Raw genomic sequence first — 21,986 nt, forward strand, 5'->3', positions numbered from 1 at the left:
AGTTAGGGGCCTTGGGTGGCTAAGCATGGTAATTACCTTGAATTGCCACACCAATCCCTTCCAGGATTGTGCTTTCAGGAGCACAAACTACCTTAGAACTTGAGCGTTTCAACAGAAGACAAACAAATAGGGTCTTCACACTGTGTGACTGGAAAGACCCATCGAAATGTAAAGCTACAAAAACAAAATAACTTTAGGACAGTGCAACTCAACTGATAATCATTATAGTACTCATGGAGAAATATTTTATTAGGTTATGACCACCACTACTGCAAACTTGAGTCTTGGTTTTTGTTTTTAGTGCTCCAGATAGTCAGCAGGTCCAGTCATTCAGTGCTTAAATACCAGTCATCTGCACAGAAATGTAATACGGTCTGGGAAACATCAGTAAGGTAATTGTTCAGTCTTTTAATGTTGAGGTATCAGTGCATTCACGGTTGTTCATGCTTGCCGTTTCTTAATGGATGACTTCAGTATCCCTTTCTTCCTCTAAATCTTGCTCTGTTATCTAACTTTAAGAATAAATAAATAAGTTAGAACTACTACATTCCTATACAACAATTTCCAGTTTTTAACTACAGATGCCTTATGAAAATAACTTTTCATTTTCTGTATTACAATAACGTGGGCAGTGTCTAGATTAGGTTTCCTGAATGAATCCCAAAGAGGCTTTTACCTCATTCCCAAAGACCAAGACAGTTTACAAAAGAGTAATAAAACATAAAAGTGTCGTAACACAACCACAGACCCATCAGCCATTAATGCTGACCTGGAGCACTGGAGTACAACGTGGTTTCAGTGCATCTGACCAGTTAAAACTTGTATCTCTCCCCTACTTTCTTTGTGAGCACACTCACATGTCCACAGGTAGATGCTACATTACAAGGACCCAGGCACAAGATCAGTAGATTCAAGCATGCATGTGTTGCTGATCATTTCCACTGGCAAATGGAAAATCAAATCTTTTAGTGCTCTTCATCTAGAGTTCTTAGCACAGAACATCAGGGATTTTTTCTGTAGGATAGCATATTGCCAAATTACCAGTCAACTGATCCCCTATTATTTGGTCAGTAAAATATTCCACTAAATAAAAAATGCTACAGTACATTTTTAATCTTTATTATTTCCTTATGATTTCAGTTGTTAGCAAGGAGGGCTGCTTGTTGGGGAGCTTTAAAGAAGGCAAGAGCAGACTCAGCAGTGTAGCAAAGCTTCTCCTACTGGTCACCTGCTGTAACTGCAAGCAACTCAAAATATATCTGTTCCAATTAGGTTCAAGTGGGTAGCAGTGTTGGTCTGAAGCAGCACAACAAAACAAAATCAGAGTCCAGTGGCACCTTTAAGACCAACAAAGATTTATTCAAGGCGTGAGCTTTCGAGTGTAAGCATGCTTAGTCTGACGAAGTGCTTGCATTCGAAAGCTCACGCCTTGAATAAATCTTTGTTGGTCTTAGTGCTACTGGACTCTGATTTTATTAGTCTTAAAGGTGTCACTGGACACTCAAGATCAAAATAATTAACCAGATTACATGTAGGCCAACAGAATGGCTCTGAATGGTTCCCATACAACAAATCCAGAGTTCAGTTGAGATAGAAAGAATCCACTGTTTAACTGCATCACCAATACCTTGAATAGCTGGAATGATTGATAACCTCACACAACAATGGTTTACAATCTGGACCATTACTGGATCTTAATGGAACAAAATGGTAGCTGCCAAATTCTAGAATCTGATTCCTGCTTAGACCCTGGATGGCCACATTTCCATTGACAAGAGTGGTACAAATAAGCCCCTAGTCTCAATGGGTCCCTACAGCAGACAGATCCTTCTGTTCACACCCCCATCCATCATGACACAATTTTTTCTATCCACATCTTCTTAAGAATATATTCATTTTTAACAATTAAAACCAATCTATTCCAAAACTTCAGAAAATTATTACTCTGTACAAATACTTCAGTGTTTCCTGTATGAATATTCTCAACTAAATCTAACAGATTCAAAAGGCAAAAAAAGTTGAACATCTTTCATTAATATTACATGCTCCTTTGATTCATTTTGTATTATAGCTAAATTTTCTTTAACTGAGTTGTATACATTTTGAGATGATGCACCCTATCTTTCTGCACTGGACATAGCCAGAGTGATCTATGCATCCGTCACCTCTAGGCTAGATTTCTGCAAGTCACTCTGCACAGGACTTCCTTTGAGACTGCTCCAGAAACATTAGCAGGTTCAGAATGCGGCAGTGCAGGTCCTCCTGGGGACCCAGGGGACAGTGCACATGACACCAGTGCTCATCCAGCTGCACTGCCTCCAGATTGGAGGCCAGATCAAGTTCAAGGTTTGGGAATTCCTTCAAAGCCCTAAACGTGTTGGGGACACTCTACACAGTGTCTCTAGCCATCAGACTAAAACCTGCTGAGGATCCCCAGCCCAAAGGAAATAAAATGGGCCTAGATCAGGGCCAGGGCTCCAACCTGGTGGAACACTTTGCCAAGAGAAACCAGGGACCTGCAGGACCTTAACTAGTTCCACAGGCCTGCAAGTCAGTTTCTCCTGGCTTATGGTTAGAGCCCTGACAGACTTGGAAGAATTGCTGGTCTCACTGCCATCAATTGATAATTGACTTATTCTAAAGAATGTACCCCCCCCCCCTCAATCAAAACCATAACCAGTTGAGGGCTATATAATTTTCCTTATTGCTTTACTGACTGCGGTTACTTGCCCTGATCATCGGAAGGGCAGGTTACAGTATTCATAAAAACAAGAAATATTTTTCAGATTTAACAAAACCAAAATACCATTATTCCATAAGATCTCTTTGATTTGTTGTTATTGGTTTTAAAGGGAATAATTTACACCAGAATCTTGCTACTCACCATTGATCTTTTGCATTCAAAAAATGAAACCCATAAACCTTTGCACTGTCCTTCCTTCAAGCACTGCTTGGCAGTTTTCCCTTCCTGTCATAAAATGCAATAAAATAAGCAGGCATCATATTTACACAGTAAACAAGGAAATTATTTTATAAGCTTGCTCTTTTCAGAGAGGCCATGTTTAGTACTATGGTCTCTAGGAAAACAGTTCATACATTCTTTGCTACAGAGCAAGCAGTGGGCACACACAAGACAGAAAAGTATTTCTGGCTCCTGCAGCGTCTGAGAGCAAAGTGGCTAGCATCCAGGGAGGGAGCTGTAGGTGCAGGGCCAATCAGGGTGCGGCCAACTTGGACAGCCAGGACACTCTCCACCCCCAGGGCTGTTTCACAAATATTAAGAGGAACAATGGATAAGGATATGAACACATACAGTCATATTGATCTGGCTCCTCTCCAAATATGGCCAGTGATGGGCCAGGAGGGGAGGGGCCCTGGGTGAATATGAGCACAGCTATGCTTCCCAATCATATTCTGCAAAATTAGCTTCATTTCAGGGGTTTCTCAAATCCTGAAGAACATTTCAGGGGTTTCTCCATGGTAAAAAAATTCAGAAAGGCCACTGTAGTGTATGGTGAAAGCCTTCTGCTTGCAATGGTGCTCTGCATCCCATGCTCTGCAACTAGCCTTCTTATAGCTTGATTTTATGTACATCTACTCAAAATTAAGCTGCAACTGAACACAGTCATTCGGGAGCAAGGCTTACGAGAGTCCATGGAAAGTACTTCTCAGCAAAGAACAACACAATCAGAATAAAGGGTAAAGGTATCTCCTGTGCAAGCACCAGATCATGTCTGACCCTTGGGGTGACGTCCTCCAGCGTTTTCATGGCAGACTCAATACGAGGTGGTTTGCCAGTGCCTTCCCCAATCATTACCGTTTACCCCCCAGCAAGCTGTGTACACATTTTACCGACCTCAGAAGGATGGAAGGCTGAGTCAACCTTGAGCCGGCTGCTGGGATCGAACTCCCAGCATCATGGGCAGAGCTTCAGACTGCATGTCTGCTGCCTTACCACTCTGCGCCACAACTACCAAGGATTAAGTCCCAGTTTCTGAATCATCGATCATGCGCTCCGACTCAGAAATGTTCCACTGAGTTCGATGGGACCCCCTTCCAAGCGTCCTAACATCTCGAGCCACCTGCCAGGGCCAGGGTTTAGTAGCCCCTCCCCGCAGGCGCGCTGCCTCTGCGACCTCTTCACTTCCACCCTCCCCGCTTCCCCACCTGACGGATGCAGGCACTCTCCAACAGGCAATCCCGCAAGTCTTCCCGAACGCCACTGCAGGCGCGCTCGTCCTTCTCTTTCTCTTCGTAATACTTGGGCATCGCGGCCGCTGCTCACTCGCTCTCCACGACCCACTAGCACTCTACGCAGCGTCGACAACAAGAGATCACCCGCTCGGCTACGCCAGCCGCCATCTTGCACTAAGTTTCCCCCCATGTCGTCATCAACACGCGCACAGGGATTTACCCGCCATGCACCGTTGTGGCCCAGTCCGGGAGTTGCGCCTGCGCAGTGCGGCGCTCTTACCGGAAGTTGGGGAAGGGAGGAAAGCTGCTCAGCTGTGGTGAGTTGGCGACGGCGGTCTGCGGCGCCGAGGAAGGGTCCTGCGGTGGGCGCGCCCCTTGCCTTGAGGGAAGGCCGGGGCCGGAAGGGCGCCTCAACGGTGCGTGAGTAGAAGGGGCGGGGCTTCCGCGGTCGAGTTCTAGAACGGAGAATCCTCGTAGCTCCGCCCCCAAACACCTGCCTCTTCCCCCCCCCCTCATCCGGCACCTGCAGGGTCACGAGCGGCTCTGCTCCCTCCCAGCAGGACCAAGGTGTGCAGTGCCGGAAGCAAAGCCCCTTAGCGATGCTTCCCCCCCCCCCCATACACATACACCCAGAGGTGGCTAGGGCGAGGTGGGAGTCGATTTGGACGGCTTTCTGGTTGAGTCAGGCAATAAACTGTTTAAAATGCTTGAGTATTACAAGCATTGTGTTTTTATCCTTTATATGTTTTTATCCTTTGTATTCTGGTCTAAGACCGTGTGACAACGGTGGGTCGCTATCCCGTGGGCCCTGTCCTGCGGACCAGCCTCCTTGAATCCATTGGTGCTTGTTTGCGGAAGAACCCTCTTCAGTTCACACACACCCCTTCCCCTTGGCAATCCACTTGGCTTTGCCCAAAGGCCTTTGCTGGATATTTGCTCGTGGTGTGGATGAGTGGGCATTTCCACAAGGCAGGGTGGGTTAGGTCTCTCTTCCCCTGTACATTTTACACCCTATAGGCAAAGCGCTGCTGCAAGACAAGAATACATTTTCCGCTTCTCACTCCTTGGGTTGCCTTTACTGATACCTCATTTGCTTTCCTTTTGCCACTTCCCCTTCACCATCGTTTGCTAGTGTGATTCTACAACAGTCTTAGTTACCTTCTGCCCATAACTGTCTTGGAAACATTGCAGAGACTCATGAGACCCAGTGTTTGGGAGCTGGAAGATCCTGGTTTGAATCCCCATGGAAGCTTGCTGACTAACTTTGTGCTGGTCCCCGACACTCAGCCTAACTTGCCTCACAGGGTTGTTATGAGGATAAAACAGTGGAGAGGAGAGTGATGTAAGATGCTTTGGGTTCACACTGAGGGAGAAAGGCAGGGTAGAGATGAAGTTAAATAAATGTACAAGGGGACATTCCTTGCCACTTAGTTCTTCAGTAGTTCATATTTTTATTCTGGGTAGCCTTTGTGTGGTGGTGAAGGTTGGTATTCAAAAGCTGTATCAAGTCCTTACCTAGACCTGGTTCTATCAAATGCAGTAGATTTGCATCTTGGCTGTGCCCCTTCAGCCTGCAGGTGAGCCCTTACGTGATCCTGTGCTGCTCCATATGAAAGAAAATGCTTTTATGTCAAAACTAGTGCTTCCTACATGAAAGGGGCGTGTTTTGTGGAAGAGCATTCAGATCCCCACCTACAGGCTGAAGTGGTACAGATAATTTATGTACAAGTGAAAACTAAGGTCTCAGATGGTTTCTCAGATGAAACCAAAGATGGTTTCTCAGTAAAAAAAGAGGAGGATAGTTGAAGTAAGTTCATAAAACAGTGAGCTTTTATACAACCTTTTGTACAAACATCACAAGAACCTTGATGAGGGGTATGTGCTTGTGTTTGGGGACAGTAGAAAGTTGGACTACAGAGGCTGATTTTGATTCACTTAGTGGCCTTGAGCAAGTTGTTTATCTCTCAATTTCTCATGTCTTTATAGAGGACAAAATGGGATGACCCCATGCATGTTCAACGACAGCCTGTGCTTCTTGAAAGAAAGAGGGACTGCAAATGTGTTAAAGAATTTTTTTAAAATCCATAGATGCAGAATTTGTGCTGGTGCTTGTATTTTGGAAGAACTGGAAGCACATATTGTAAAAACTGATTGTGGAGATTAGCCATCTAAAATTAAGAAGAGTAGGGAATGGTGTTGCCACTCCCCATCATTTCCATTATAAAGGCAGAAGTCTGCCTAGTTTGTTTGTTTGTTTATTTAATCAATTATTTAATGTTTTTTATACCGTCTTCCAGTACAGGTCAGGGCAGTTTTCATGAAACATCTGGGCTGTTTTACATTGAACATCATAGATATAAGTATATAACATCTGCAACAATTTCAGCAAATTGAAAGAATATTACAACTGGTTCAATTGAACAACAATTTTGATAGCAAGAACAACTTTAACAGAACCCCAAGGGAGGTCAGATTCATTCAGGTAATTGGGGTATGTCTGGAGGGGGGACCCACAGATGTTGTTGGGTCCGATTAGCCTCAGTCAAATGCCTGATAGAGGAGCTCCCTCTTGCAGCCCTGCAGAATTGTGGGAGTTCAGGAAGTCAAAGTATACAAAAGAAAAGCAAACTTATGTTACATTGATCAAACAAACATCTGATATTGGCAGAAACTGGGCATTTGGCAGCTGTTGATATTGGCATTTGAAATGGAATTGGCTATAGTAGGGCAAAGTTAACAAATTGCAATCTTAAGCACTCTTGCCCTCCAGTCTTTAAACATGATTATTATAGATTACAATACTTTTTTGCAGGTATTCTTATATTTGCAACCTTAGCTGAAAGTTTTGCTGCAACCCTGCCAACACCTGCAAATCGTGCTTCTCCCTCCCCCCAGACATCTGCAGGGGTCACAAACGGCTCTGTTCCCTCCCACAGGACCAAAATCTGTAGCCCTGTAAGACCTCTTCATAATGCTTCACCAGCAATCCCTGCGTTGAGTACCCATGCCCTTTCTACTCACATGGGTCAGCCCTTCCCTGCCATCCCACTGTCTGCAACCGAACTCACTGTTGGCCTCTTATAGGTAGAAGAGGGTGGGCTCTAAGTCCAGTGATCAGTCTTTTCAATATTATGTCAAGTTCTCATTACTAGTGGCCTCCATTCCACTCCTGATTAGGAACTCTGAGACGAGAGAAGGGGATAACCCAGGAGCAGTTTTGCTCATGGCAGCATTGTATGCAGTATGCCACTTGGATGTCCAGTTGACTCATGAACTTGAAGCTCATGTGGTTAATGGCAGATTTCAGTTATGAAGTCCTGGTTCGGAAGGTTAAGATCATTAGACCATACAATTCCAATATATTGTTTTCAGGTAGGATTTTTAGAAACAGGTGGCATCACTGGGCAAAGTTGTTATTTGGTCACAAGCTCAACTAAGTAAGCATGCTTAAGATTAGGTTCAAAAGGACCTTAAGTCTTCTTGGTTAGCTTTGTTGCTTCTTGCAAATGATACGTTTAATGGTTCAGTTCTGTACAGCAGTGGTCCCCAACCTTTTTATCACCGAGGACCGGTCAACACTTGACAATTTTGCTGCAGCCGGGGGGGGGGGTAGTCTTTTGCCGAGGGATGTCACCATCACCTGAGCCCCTGCTCCACTTACTTTCCCGACGGCGCCCCTGACCTCCCGCCGCCTGCTGGGGGGGAGGACGAGGAGGAGCCGTGGCCTGGTACCAACTGATCCACGGACCAGTCCCAGTCCCCAGACCGGGTGCTGGGGACCATTGCTGTACAGAGTTCCTCTTGGGTATCAGTGAAATCAGTGGGCTCAGACCAGCTTTCATGCAATCATGCTGAATGTGGTTGGGAAGCATAACTGTGAACATGCCCACCCAGGGCCCCTCCCCTTCCCACCCCTCCAGGCCCATCATTGGCTATTTGGGAGGAAGGGTAGGTTGCCATGAACATATATGGTCATATCATGATAAAAGTTTAACAAAATATATTTAAAAATTAACTAACTCCCACCCATTTGGGAAACACTTCCAGGGCCATCAAGAAACCCTGGTTGAATAACCCTGGCTTAGACGGAAATAACTGCATAAGATTGAACTGTACATGAGATACTTGCTCCTGTGCAGCTGCTTAAAAAAAAAAGTCTCAATTTTAAAATTATAATTATCTTCTCTTTTCATTTAGCAAAATGTTGCCTACAACGTCAGTTAATTCTCGAAATCAAGGCAATGGAGCTTTAAATTCCAGGGATGCAGCCAGGCACACAGCAGGAGCAAAACGCTACAAATACTTGAGAAGACTCTTCCACTTTCAACAGATGGATTTTGAGTTTGCTCTGTGGCAGATGTTGTATCTCTTCACTTCACCACAGAAGGTTTATAGGAACTTTCACTACAGGAAACAAACAAAAGACCAGTGGGCAAGAGATGATCCTGCTTTTCTTGTATTGCTAAGTATTTGGCTATGTGGTAGGTATAACTTAGTTCCATAAGTGTTAATTCTATTGAACAATATTCTGTTGAACATTAAGCCACTGAATGAGATCCTCTACAGCAGGGGTGGCCAAATCATGGCTCGCCACATGTCCATAGACTACATGAGCCCCTTCCCATGAGCCTCTGCTGAGTATGCAGGTTTGGAATTGGACAAGGTGGCTGCAATCCTAGCTACCCTTTCCTGGGAGTAGGCACCAGTGATTGAAATAGGACTTACTTCTGATTAAGCAGACCAGAGGTTGTACTGTTTAAGTACAAAACAACTTATTTGAATACTCTTCTAAGATACATGAAAGTTAAGTGTGGCATTACCAGTTGGATTCCTCATGTTACCTGTTTCTTCCTAATCTCCATTAAAATGTTGAATTATCATTTTTCACCACCTTCTCCCCCCCCCCCACCAACAGGGAAAGGCTAGATACATCCTCATCTCTTCATCCATGTGCATAAATGTGGGGAGGTGTTATAAAAATGGAAAGAGACAAGGAAAAGTTTGAGAACCCGAACCCATTGCTCAACTTGAACTAACAACCTTCTGAGTCTGCCTTAGTGTTTGCTAGAGGGTTTGATTGTTTTTTTAATGTGGGGAGCTACAGCATGAATTGCTAGTGAGGTTGGATAATAAGGCAGAGGGAAGAAGAGGGAAATAAACTGGGAAAACTTCTCCTTGGAGCCACATCACACAATGGGACCATATCACAAAATGGCAGGTGAGGAGGATTCCAATACTGGATTCCTCACATGGAAACATCCATAGGATGTTTGATTTGGCATCCACAGGAAATTAAAAATCAAGCCATTGGAGGATTAAAAAATGCAGAGTAAGAGGGTGTGCTGGGGAGGCAGGTTTCTGTGTTGAAATTTTGGCCTTGTTCGAATGTTTAAGAACACAGACTCGGAGGTTTACACAGTACAGCAGAAATTGTAGCAATGGGGAAAGGTGAAGCTCTGGAAGTCTTGGACTCTACCTGTCTTGGATGATGCCCGCTGTGTTCCTATCTGAGCACATAAAGTATTTTTGAGTGTTCCTGTATGCCACCCTTGTTTTTACAGAAGGAAGCTGATACTGGCAGCCAAGCCCCTATATCTTCCAATTTGGCTTTCTATCACACACTCCATGCTTGGCTATAATAATAAAAATTTTATTTTAGCCAATCTTTCTGTATCAGTCAGGGCAGGTAAGAACACTCTAAAATTATAACATCATAAGAGATTAAAATATTTTTTATTTCAACCAATGCCCCCAATTAAAATTCCTGGGGGGAGTTGCTTTTCCATCTCACCACTCCTTCCTGTGAGTGTCAGAGGCAAGGATTCCTTAAGGGACTTGAATGGTCAGAGAACCTCACAGAAACAAGACATTTGTAGTATGAACAAGCTTTTAAAAAAATAAGTTCACAACATAAACAGCATAGCTTCTTATTTCCCTCTTAGTTTCTGGGGGCGTCCTACTGTGGCAGCTGTGTTCCTGGTGGGGACTACTTGCTGCCACATCCTTCCTTTTTTATACTGGCTTCAGCCTGTTAGGTGCAGCCTCCCAAGAGTAGTAACACCTGATTTTCTGAGTCACGCCAGCTTGAGGGATAATGCCTGCACCTGGAGTACAGCAATTATCGGGAGGGCCGAATGATTAGGAGGAAGTGATTCTGTGGCTACTTACAGCTATGGAACCAGTTGTCAGTATGCTGAAACCAGAATGGAGTCACCTGTCCACACCATCCCTAATTCCCCTTAGGGCTTCTTCCACATTGGCCCCAAAGGCTGCCCTTGAAAACAACTTGCATGTTTCTGATGGTATATGGCCTTTTGGTTGGCTTTCTTTTCTTCAGTGCTATGCAACCATGACTTGCCTAGCCCACCTTTTAAAAATGAGAGTAAAGATTCTTAACATTTTTTACAATTATTCATGTTTTACCCAAAAACACATTAATGGCCACGAATAACCCATTTCTTGTTATCTGTATGTATGTAGTAAAAACAATCCACTTAAACCGAGTTCCCATGACCAAAGTTTTCCAATTCAACAAGTGAATCTTCAAAAATGTGTTCAGATTTCTTATGCTGCTGTATGAGCCAATACAATTATAAAGGATTGCAAGTTACCATTAGTGAGATTTTCTGGAAACTACACACTATTTGTGCAATAAGTATCCTGACTAGCTAGAGCACTTGCCTTTAATAAAGTAAATAAAGGCAATTCAGTCCATTTCAGAAGGGTAATACGGTTACACTAGAGACAAAGCTCGTTACATTCAGGAATACAATGGGCGCTAGATGGGGGGGGGAAGAACTGTGAAGATGGCTTCCCCCTTCTCGCCCGCCCGCCGGGAACTCACCAGCAGTGGCAGCTCTGATCTGCAGCCTCTGAGCCGAGGAGGGGGTGGTCAGGGTGTGGGACAGAAGGTAATTGGCTGACCACTGGACAGGCAAGCCGGTTGGAGGCACTGAGGGGTGGGACAGCCAACCTGAGTGGGTGTTAAGTGCTGAGTGGGACTTAAGCCATGAGACCAGCTCCTCTTCCTAGGCTTTACCAGAAATATTAAGTGGAACAGATGACAAACATTTTAAAACCTATAAAAGAGTTCTAAGTCTAACATCCATAATCTTCAATCTAGGCAATGCTGTGACATCAAAGCATTGATTGGAATGCCTGTAAGCACTGAACTAGGCAAAATAATTTTTAGATGGTGAAATAATATTATTGAGAACATGTCATCCGCTAATTTCTTAATGGAACAGCATTTGATAGTAGGGCACTGTGTGTGCCAAGAACTAATTGCATGTCTGTTTCTTGTCTTCCTCCTTCAGTATCCACAATAGGATTTGGCTTTGTATTGGACATGGGATTTTTTGAAACAATCAAACTACTGCTGTGGGTTGTGTTTATAGACTGTGTGGGAGTTGGCCTCCTAATTGCAACTTTAATGTGGTAAGTCTCTCTAAATGAAAGTGGTACAGCATCTGTTTCAATTTTGTGGAATATGGAATGATGGCCCCTAGAGAAGCAAGACTTAGAGGTGCAGCCTTAAGCATGCACATATGAATATGCACCACTGAAATCAGTAAGGCACACACAGGGTCATGATGTGCAGAACTTTTTTTTTTGCGGGGGGGGGGGAGCATGGATGTGGATGAGAAAGTTATATATTCCCCAGAAAGAGGCTACTGGGAAAAACATTTTTTTCCTGCATCCTCCTCCTAGTAATGGGTCAAGAGACTTTTTGTTCTTGTCCTGTGTTTGTTGTAATTTAATCTTATATGCCCCACAGAATCCCAATTCATGTCCGAACCATGATGTAATAGGAATTGGTATGCTGCTTCTGTGATCTGCAAACATACTGGAATATATTTTAATTTAGGAAGTATTAGTAGGAGCAATGGTCTCGTTGTTGTTGGAAATTACTTTCCATCCTTGGCAGCATCATTCAGGAGCCCATCCTGATACTAGAGCTGGTACCAGGACTACAGCACTACAAGGGATTAATATCTGGCATCTTAGGTGTTCATAATACTTGATTTATGTTCTCAGTTATCCTCAGTTACATACGAGGTCTTTCATTGTAGATCTCCGAGCAAAAAACACGGCTTTGATACAAGTACTACAAACTTAAGATGAATGGAAATTTAAAGATAATTTCCTTTAGGTTGGATCCAAAGATGCCCTTTTATGAATGCAAATCCCATTTGTGGTTCTTGAGATCCAGCTCCCTGTCTGTAATTTGTACTAAAAAGAGTGAAGCTGCATTCTATTTAAATTGCCTAGGTTAGTATTTGGTTGTTAGCTTTTTAACCACTTTTTTCTTCTTACAGGTTTATCTCTAATAAGTATTTGGTCAAGCACCAAAGCAGAGACTATGATGTGGAGTGGGGATATGCCTTTGATGTTCACTTGAATGCTTTCTATCCTCTTCTTGTCATCTTGCATTTCATTCAGCTGTTTTTCATTAATTGTAAGTAAATCTTTCCCACCCTGAACTTAAGCACTTTTGTGTCCATGCTGTCTACTGATGGGAACTCCACTGTCATTTTCTCTTGCAGATGTAATAGTGTTGAATTCATTTATTGGCTATTTTGTTGGAAATACTTTGTGGCTGATTGCCATCAGTTATTACATCTACGTGACATTTCTAGGCTATAGTGGTAAGTAATGATTGAAGCCTTTTCCACTTTAGTGACATGAGGACTTGCTCATTTTCAAGAGTCCTTCTTAACACTCCTGTTGGAGATATTCAGTGTATGTAATTTATAACATGTGAAAGAGCATGTATTTAGTAGTATATGTAGTGTGCATAAACCATGATCACGTGTAATGCTAAGGTTTTATGACTTTGGCTAAACAAAGTAACAGGGTGAGTGTAACTAATATCTGAAAAGGATCTAGAAGCGGTTCAAATTTCCACTCAGTCATAGAAGCCCATAGAGTTAACCTGGGCAAGTCACTCATCGAGACCTCACTGGATTTCTGGTGGGATAGATAAGCCGCTGTGGGGGCTCTATTGGACGTGGGGATAGGTATAATTCTTTTTAAGTTACATGTTGCCTTGGTAACTTAAAGGAACTTTTCATGCTGTAAGCTTAGACTTGGAGCTAATAAACAGTGGATACCAACTTAAAACTACACTTGCTATATTAGCTGGGATGCTTGCATATTGTAGGCTTAAGGTATAGTAAGAATTAGTGTAGAATAAGAATTGGTTTTTGTACCTCACTTTTCACTACTTGAAGGAGTCTCAAAGTAATCTTCTCTCCCACCAAGAAGACACCCTGTGAGGTAGGTGGGGTTGAGAGCTGTGGCTGACCCAAGGTCACCCAGCTGGCTTCACGTGGAGGAGTAGGAAATCAAACCTCCAGATCAGATGCCACCTCTCTTAATGCTGACTCACAAGCAGTTGTTTCAGATCAAGAGTTCTCAACTGGTCTGGTCAGCTTCAAAATATGATTAAGGGGACAGATCCCTAAACACTTGCTGTGTTTAGAGCTGCATAGAGCATTTGTCATGACTCCTGAAAGCAAAGGTGAAGTATGAAGGTGAACCGCTCTGTTTGAATGGCTCAGAAAGGCCTAAGCCCCCTTGCAACTCTCCTTGAATTGGACTTACAAGTAGCAGCAGCCGTAGCATTCACAGCTTGAAGACAGTTATAAGCCCACAGCCGGGTATATCTGCTGTTCTTCTCTGTAATTACCTTTAATCTCATCTCTGCCAGAAGCAAATAAAATGGACATTAATGGGGGGATATGGAAAAGCAATTCTGGAAATGTGGCACTTGGAGAAAGAGCAGAAGATACGGATCAGTATTATATTCATCAGATCTTAATATCTGTATTGGGTCATCTTGCATTCTGAGCTTGAAGCTCTTTTTCTTCCAGCATTGCCGTTCTTGAAGAACACCGTGGTTCTCCTATATCCATTTGCACTTCTGCTGCTGCTTTACTTGGTCTCCTTAGCAATGGGATGGAACTTCACACAAACACTTTGTTCTTTCTACAAGTATAGAGTGAAATGAACTGGACTCTGTAACAAAATGGGTTGCTTGTTCTTACCTCCTTGTGGCTGCCCCAGAATAGGTAAGCATGAGTCACTCTTGTAAATTTCTGTAAATACCTGCTCCTCACTGTAGATCAGTGTGTAAAGATTTTGGTTTTCTAAAAATTTATTTACAGCTATTCTTCTGTGCTCTCTTCCTAATGGAAAACACTGTACATTTCTGTAATAAAGATTTTTTTAAAAACTGAATTGGGTGCGTTACTCTGAATATCTAATGCCCGCCCCAGCAGTTTCACTGAATGTATTCACAGTTTTAATATTTGAGTCCAGAAGTTGTTGTATACTCTGGATGACTACATGTATCTGACTAGGAGAGGGGAGAGGAGACAGCCTCGATGGGCGGCACAGCTCCTGATGCTGAACAAACATGGAAAACAATCAATGGTTTCCCAGGGACTGCTCCAGGATGACATGATTCTAAGTCTGAGGAGTTGGCTGTTGTAGAATCTGTCCTCTCATGGAATTTGGCAAGCCAGAGTTCAAAGAATTAAAATAAAATGCCAATTCCAGGAGAAAGACTGATTTCAGTAGTTATAATTCTATTATTTCACTGTGTACGTACTTTTCTGCAGCAACAATGTATAAGGGCACTTCTTGTGAGCTTAGAGGGTTATGCACTTCATTGCTCAATGAAAATGTTATGCAGAAGGACAGACTGAGAACAGTTTTTTAAAATATTTATTTAAAATATTACGTGGGCAGCTGTGGCACACAGAACATTGATGAAAGGCACAGTTAACATGACCCAATTAGGTTTTCAAATATAGCAGCAAGGTTAACAAAAATCTCAAGCTTGTAAAAAAAATATAGCAAGTAAATTTGGAAATGGTTAATGGAAGTATATGGAATGTCCTAGGAAAAGATGATTGTAGGACCAAACTTGCACAAAGACAGGTACATAGTGGGCAATCATGGAGCAGACAGAATGAAAATGGCGAAGTATCTTTCTAAACAGCACATTATAGATTACTGTATTATAATATTAAAATCTGAAAGCAGAAGCTATCAAATCTGCTGGCAATCATCTTACTCTGTTGGCCACTGTTAAGGCTTAAAAACATTCAGAACAGCTTATTCAAACCTTAGCAAACAGCCATACACCATAGTTCAAGTAAAGCACTCGTTTTTGAACTTTCAGGGGTGGCTAATTGGGAGGCTTACTGCTTCTTGGCTTTATACATGGCCTTATATACTTGGGTGGCCTACAAGCAATTTATGGATTAAGACTTGCTGGGAAGACTCTCCTTCTAACTTGTAACTTTAGCACCAAAGATTATCCAGCCGACATTGAACTGATCAGCAATTAAAACGTGTTTACTCCCTTAAAAAACAGTTTGTGGTTTTTGGATTTTAAATACTCTGAGGGACCATAATGACTAAGCCTGCAGTTAAATTGTGTGTACATTAAAGTATCAACAGCTCGGAGCATTTGAACTGTCTCAGTCTGAGATTCCTTAATGCACCACTGTTTTGCTAAACTGCCATAGATCAGAAGGGGGTAGTGAGAGAGCTTTGAAAGTTTTGTACAGCAAATTCAGGTTTTGATAAGCAGGCAGGATCTAACTTTCCTGTAAGCTGAAGACTACAGTCAAATACACACACACGTGTTCACATCCTGCATGCTTAACGTATGAGAACACCCTATACTTGTTGACTAAAATTACTTCATTTGAGGAAATATATTCCATTCAGCCAAGCTATGCTTGATATTTTATTTACATACAATAAAAAGCCTAGAAGCTGTCCCATGTTTTCATAAGCTAAAGTGTTACCTTTCCTGAGCTAGAACTGCAGAAAACCTCAATCTGAAAAATTACCATCATAAAGCCTTTAATACATCTGTAACTAGTTAACAAGAAATACATTCAGAGTTCAGCAAGACCAGTTCTCATTGAAGACAACACTGATACCAAAGCAGGTGGGGAGCCCGTGCACAGACTCTGGTCAATGTCTCAGCCAAGAAAAATATGGACCTTTAACATGAGATTGAAGTTTCATGATGTCCTATTGATTCGTCTGTCCAGACATCTTGCCAGTAGTTGCTGTTCAGCTTGGGTGTTAGTGCCTGATCTAAGCCCAAGCAGTGTTCCTTCAAAGCTATGTGCATGAGTGGCCACTCATTAACACAGGAAACTCCACTCTGCAGCAATCTGGAACCGTGCGGGGTCTTCCAGTGCCCATTGCCCATTTTAAGATTACAGCAGCTGTGTTTGGCTCAGGATGTGAATTGCTCCACTCAGGAAATTGGAGGGAACACTGAGCCTGTTCTTTCTAAATCTATAATGTGGACAACATCACAAAGTCATTGCAGCGCACGTGTCTCATTTCCAAGTATGCACTACAGAAGATTTCCTTCTATGATTTTTGTCAAATGGAATATAAACTCTGGAAGTCTCTTTTTTTGGGGGGGGGGACTGAGTGCCATTTTGCGACTCCAACTTTAAGCTGAGACATTAAAAAGGAAAGCTACACTGACTCCATTTGATCAATTGGCTCACAAACCAAGGGGCAAAAGGTCACGTAGTCTAAAAGGGTTCAGATCTATTCAGTCTCTGAGACTTGGCAAGAGAAGTGTCTGTTCAAGTCTAAACAGCTCAGAAGAAGATTAGATTAACTTAGAACTCACAGCACCAAAATGTTGACCGGTTTCATAGCCCCTTTTGGAATTAGGAGTTAGGAACGGGAATGTTATGCTTGGTCCCAAGGTTCAGTTAACTCACTTTGAATGCACTGATTTGCTCTACAGCCAGGGCTCCTTTGTGTAACTGTACAGCTCTCTGATCAAAACCAAACAACCCTGAAGGCATTCCATCAAAGGAGCTTAGAAAAACATTTAAGCCTCAACCAATTTCTTTTCCAGGTCTTCAGACATCATGATGAAGTCAGTCTCTGACTGGCACAAAACACAATTTTATACTGTGCTCATGCTTTGTTCTCTTTCCTTACACACAGAGATCAGCGGAAGGCTTCCAGCTTCCCTCCTATTCACCAGAGGAGGGAAATGCATATAGCTGGGCAAATTGCATTTATTCGGAGCTTAGAATTGCTATTTGTAATGAGGAAACAACAATTTGCCTAGCTGCTTGCACTGGATGTCATGGTCCTCAAGTCAGTGATTTCCAAACATTTCTAAATCTGTAATTATCCCTTCCTCTGCTTTTCAGTGTACCCTAAACTGGCAGATTTCATGAAAACCTGTAATACTTTAGTATTCAAAGCACTTCACATACATTATCTCAGTAATCATAGCAACAACCCTGTAAAATAGGTCAATATTATCATTCCCATATTGCTGATGTCCGACAGAAATAGTGACGTGCCTAAGGCCACTCAGTTATCTCATGGCAGAGAAGAGGTTTGAACCTGGGACTTGGTAGTTCAAAGCTCAGTGTCTTAACCAATAGGCTACATTAGTTAGCAAACACATATATCCCTAGCTGGATTAGAAGGAATCATAGAATTTCAGCTAAACCGGCTCCATAAATCTTGAACAAACCTAACAAAAATGCAAAGAGTCATATTCTTTTGTGGAAATATCCTTGCAACTTGATTAAAACAACAGTCACGTGATGGTGAATTTTTTAAAAGAAAAAAATGAACATGCTCACAACACTCAAAAAATGAAGCAAAGCAAGCAGGCAACCCAACCACAACAATATAATACAATACAGCACATTCTTGAAAGAAGGCAAGACAACATTTTTTGGCAAAAGCTCACATCCAAGATACAGAAGCATCTAAGAATTAGCTCAAGTGCATGACAAGCCGTGCCACTGAAGTAAACTACGTTTACCGGCATGAGTCACAGATGTGCAGTTGAGGTAAAAGCTCAGCTTCTCATATCTTGGCTGGGGTATGATTAAGAAAAAACTTTTTTTTACAATAATAAACTATTGCATGTTTACTGTGCTGCACAGCACAAAGTGCTTGAACTGCCTCTCTTCAAGGCTACTGACCAGGCAAGCCTCTCTCATTTTCACCCTTGAAGTACAAAAGACAACAAGCATTTAGATCTCACTTCAGCCAGCCGGAGTGCAACGCTTGGAGCAGGAGCTGGGCCCTCTTCAGGGAAAGGGAAGCCACGACAACAATGAATTAAATACTCTGAAAAAGTCACATTTTAAAAGCTCAGCTGAGGTTATTGTGTATCTCTATTATTAATCCTAATAAAATGGTAAGTCGGAGTCATTCCAAAAGACTGAACAGAGTTCATATAAAAGGAGATGCAAAAACAATTTTTTAAAAAAATATGCAGACACATCAGAATGCTCTTCTGTCTTGAGGAACAACTTGGGTGTGTTCTGAAGACTCTACAAAGGTTAAAAAGGAATAGCCTATTATCAAAATTTCCCTTTAAGAGGAGATGAATCACACCTCAAGTCATTGCAGATGTAACACCCCCTACTGAGTACAAAATTTCCTCAACATGCTTTATAGGATTACATGTTGTAGACTGTGAATGTGGGAAATGTTCTTCAAAATCATAGCATGATCATGATTTTACTTTTTAACAACACTACCTTAGATTCTGGGCATAACCCACGGGGAACTGCTCTTGTATAAGCCCCTTTAATTTCAACAGGGCTCACACAAGCAAAGTTTTTAAGAATGCTACAAAAAGTGCTTCATTTGCAAACTCAGTTTAGCTTTCCTAACCATGGCAGTATACTACAAAATATGGTTGCTTTATTTATCAAAGCAAAATGTAAAGTTAACTCAAAAAAGTAAGGTGATTCATTAAAAAAAAAACTGCATCAAGTTATTTCCGGCATAAAAATATGTACTTTTCAAATCATTTTAATAAATTAAATATCCCTAATGCTTTTGAATATATATCCCTGATAGTCTATAAAAGAGGGTTTGCATTAGCAAAATAAATGAACCTCCAAAAAGTACCCCCTTCACAAAATGTATTTTAACAACTATAGTTTTTCATCTTCAAGGAATGTAACAATATGTACAACTTCTATGTAGCATATCCTATCACCACGGATAGTTTAACAAGATTACTATGATCCTTATGCAGCAAAGTCATGTTCAGATGGAGGAAATTGTGACTCTAGATAAATACCACCAGAAGAGTATCAGTTTTAAGACTGTAATTAACGCTTATTGGATCAGCCTTTCCATCCTACAGTAGACTTCACAGGAGGTAGCATTTCAGTGAGAAAGAAGAGTTGGAAATAAGGTGCAGGATCAGTGTCTTCATCTGTTATTTTAAGATTTCATAGAAAAGTTTACAAATCTTGGGTTTTTTTCTTCCTTCCTCTTCCTTCCTCTTGCCTGATCAGTGAGGGAGTTTTTTAATATGGACCTGCAATGCAGAATTGAATAGCATGTCTAGCATATCAACAAAAGAGAGTTCATTGTGTTTTTTAACTGAGCCAGCCACATTTTTTCTGTAACATTCAGTTGCTATTCTGTGCACCAATAATTGTGACTTCTGGCCAGCCACATACAACATGTTCCCTAAAACAAAAATACTGTTTACCAAGAGATGTAGGCATATCAGAAGTGAAAAGTGACATTTCTGAATTAATCTAATGTCAAGTTTTTCATACAGTTTGCTAACACAGACAAATAGAGATGGCAATGTGATACAGTTACTCCAGTCTAAACCTACTAATTTCAATAGGCTTCGACTAGAGAGAATCTACATAAGATTTTACTGTTATTTATTCTAAGTTGTCTTCCAAACAGCATGAGAATATTCTGAGAGAGTTAACAAAGCACTGAGATGTCACAGTTCAAAATCTAGGCGTGCAATTCTCAGCACACAAGGAGCATGCAAAAAGGTACTGCGTTTTTTACATGGAAACTGTATTTACTGGATCTCAGTGCATGGAGCCTGCAAGTTGAAGACACATACACTGGCTCAAAAAAAAAAATCTGTGTGTATTCACAGCCAATATGTGTTCAGAAAATCTTAACAGGACATACCAAATTGCATTCTTCCAAGTAAGCTGGTTCACCATGGAAAGTACTGTGTACTCTGGGTATACTCTTCTGAAGACTCAAGTAGAAGTGTTGAACCCACCAGAATACCTTTCTTGCCTCCTCCCTTTCTCCTGCTGTTCAAAATTGCTCCCTTGACAGCATTAGAGAGGATTTGGCAAAATCTACCTCCCCCTTCTGTGCATGGAAACTGTCCACTGGATCCCACCCAAGGCATTTGCCATATCACTGAGCTATAGCCCCTATTTCGATAAGGACCACACTTCTGGTACTTAAAGCAGAAATGTTTGTAAGCTCAACACTCCTACTAAGAGAGGATTTTCTGTACTGAATCTTACCTCATTTAGAATTGCCCAGACAGAAGAATTCTGTATTACCAGAAGTCGGACAGCTGCAATAGGATTTAGACTGGGATCAACTGTTCCTTCTGCTATACCATTTTCAAATTTGCCTTTAAACAACAAAACAGCAACATGTTGTAATCAGGCCTAAGAAAACTGAAGTGCAGTTGCTGACAGAAATTTCATGAGACCCACATCCAAGGCTGGGAAAAACAAAGAGCTTCCCCATATGACTTTGTGTGAGCTTAGGGTCTTGTTTAAAATGTGCTGCAAACCATACAAAGTTGATATGCATGCTCAGTTCATACCTTTGCAGTACAAATTAAGTCAACAAAAAACAGCTGTTTAACAAAATAGATTATTGTACATCAAAGGGAATAAAGCAAATAGTGTACACATATGATATGACAGAATAAAGTAACCACACAACTCCTAAATATGTTACTTTCAACATTTCACAGCTACCAGTGGAACTGCTAGAAAGGGGGATTAATATATTCTCAGTTCCAACTAAGAAAAGATACATAATTGTATTTATTAAGGGAAAAGATTTTGGAAAAGGACACCACTAATTAAGTCATCTAGAACTGAAAAGCTGTGTTCTTTCAACACCACATTATTAGGAAAGTCTGGAATTTTTGTCAGCCTATAAAGTTGTTAAGGTACCCTAATATCATTTTTCTCTCCTAATATGACAATTGCTGCACTATTATCTGATCTGTGACTGGCTCTTGTTTCTCCTGCCTCCACTGCCATGGGACTCTACTAGAACAGCAGCCAATAGGATTGAGGCAGAAGATGAACAGCTGTAGTTTTAAAACAAATATCCAGTTGTCACCATTTCTGTATCAGTATTACCTATTCTGAAATATCCATCTTCTAATCGTTTCTCTTTGGTTTCTCTGCTTAATACCAAGTCTTCACCCTGAAAATCAAGATGTTTGTTTGTTTATTTATTTAAATTTGTATACTGTCCTTCCATACAGCCCTGGGCGGTTTACGTAGACCGTCATGGAATAGTTACATAGAACAGTATAACAATATGACAATAACAATCATAACATAAGTCAACCAGAACAGTATTTTAACAAAACAATAACATTGGCATGTCCTTGGGTAGGTCAGATTGTTCAGCCATGGAAGGGGGCGTTGGGGGGGGGGACCAGCAAGTGTTTTAAGTCAGACAGCCTCAAGCAAATGCCTGGTGGAGGAGCTTCCTTTTGCACGCCCTGCGGAATTGTTGGAAGTTTGGGCAGGGCCCTGGTCTCTACAGGGAGCTCCTTCCACCAGGTGGGGGCCAGGACCGAGAAGATTCTGGCCCTTGTTGAGGTCCGATGTGCTTCTTTGGGGCCGGGGATCCGCAGCCAGTTGGAGGTGGCGGAGTGTAAGGCTCTTTTGGGGGTATAGGCAGGGAGGCGGTCTATCAGGTACACTGGGCCCAGA

The 21,986-nt window shown here is 41.9% G+C and overlaps 3 protein-coding genes across 8 annotated transcripts in view; 1 reads left to right on the forward strand and 2 right to left on the reverse strand.

Annotated features, from left to right (window-relative positions):
• Positions 1–222: 222 nt before the first annotated feature.
• Positions 223–4,379, reverse strand: COA5 (cytochrome c oxidase assembly factor 5). The gene is made up of 3 exons (XM_077343472.1): positions 4,168–4,379; positions 2,885–2,968; positions 223–512 (listed from the first exon to the last, which is right to left on the reverse strand). The coding sequence occupies exons 1-3, from the start codon at positions 4,267–4,269 to the stop codon at positions 471–473; spliced, it is 228 nt and encodes a 75-aa protein (XP_077199587.1). The 5' UTR covers positions 4,270–4,379; the 3' UTR covers positions 223–470.
• Positions 4,380–4,383: 4 nt separating this feature from the next.
• UNC50 (unc-50 inner nuclear membrane RNA binding protein) lies at positions 4,384–14,436 on the forward strand. 4 transcript variants are annotated; one of them, XM_077343468.1, is made up of 7 exons: positions 4,464–4,610; positions 6,492–6,676; positions 8,392–8,675; positions 11,511–11,631; positions 12,513–12,652; positions 12,741–12,842; positions 14,070–14,436. In XM_077343468.1, the coding sequence occupies exons 3-7, from the start codon at positions 8,396–8,398 to the stop codon at positions 14,204–14,206; spliced, it is 780 nt and encodes a 259-aa protein (XP_077199583.1). In that variant the 5' UTR covers positions 4,464–4,610; positions 6,492–6,676; positions 8,392–8,395; the 3' UTR covers positions 14,207–14,436. The 4 variants fall into 4 exon arrangements, with proteins under 4 accessions (XP_077199586.1, XP_077199582.1, XP_077199583.1 ...); XM_077343470.1 differs by having other exon boundaries at positions 4,465–4,610; positions 6,497–6,676; XM_077343471.1 differs by lacking the exon at positions 6,492–6,676 and having other exon boundaries at positions 4,384–4,511.
• A 471-nt stretch (positions 14,437–14,907) lies between these two features.
• Positions 14,908–21,986, reverse strand: part of MGAT4A (alpha-1,3-mannosyl-glycoprotein 4-beta-N-acetylglucosaminyltransferase A) — a 78,461-nt gene continuing 71,382 nt past the window's right edge. For all 3 annotated transcript variants that reach the window (XM_077343464.1, XM_077343466.1, XM_077343465.1), the window contains exons 14-16: positions 21,402–21,468; positions 20,541–20,653; positions 14,908–19,561 (exon numbers count right to left, since the gene is read on the reverse strand). In XM_077343464.1, the coding sequence (XP_077199579.1) occupies positions 19,535–19,561; positions 20,541–20,653; positions 21,402–21,468 (207 nt within the window). In that variant the 3' untranslated portion in view covers positions 14,908–19,534. The remainder of the gene's footprint in view (positions 19,562–20,540; positions 20,654–21,401; positions 21,469–21,986) is intronic.

This window comes from Paroedura picta, chromosome 6, assembly GCF_049243985.1.
Source record: "Paroedura picta isolate Pp20150507F chromosome 6, Ppicta_v3.0, whole genome shotgun sequence".
Classification (NCBI taxonomy): Eukaryota; Metazoa; Chordata; class Lepidosauria; order Squamata; family Gekkonidae; genus Paroedura; species Paroedura picta.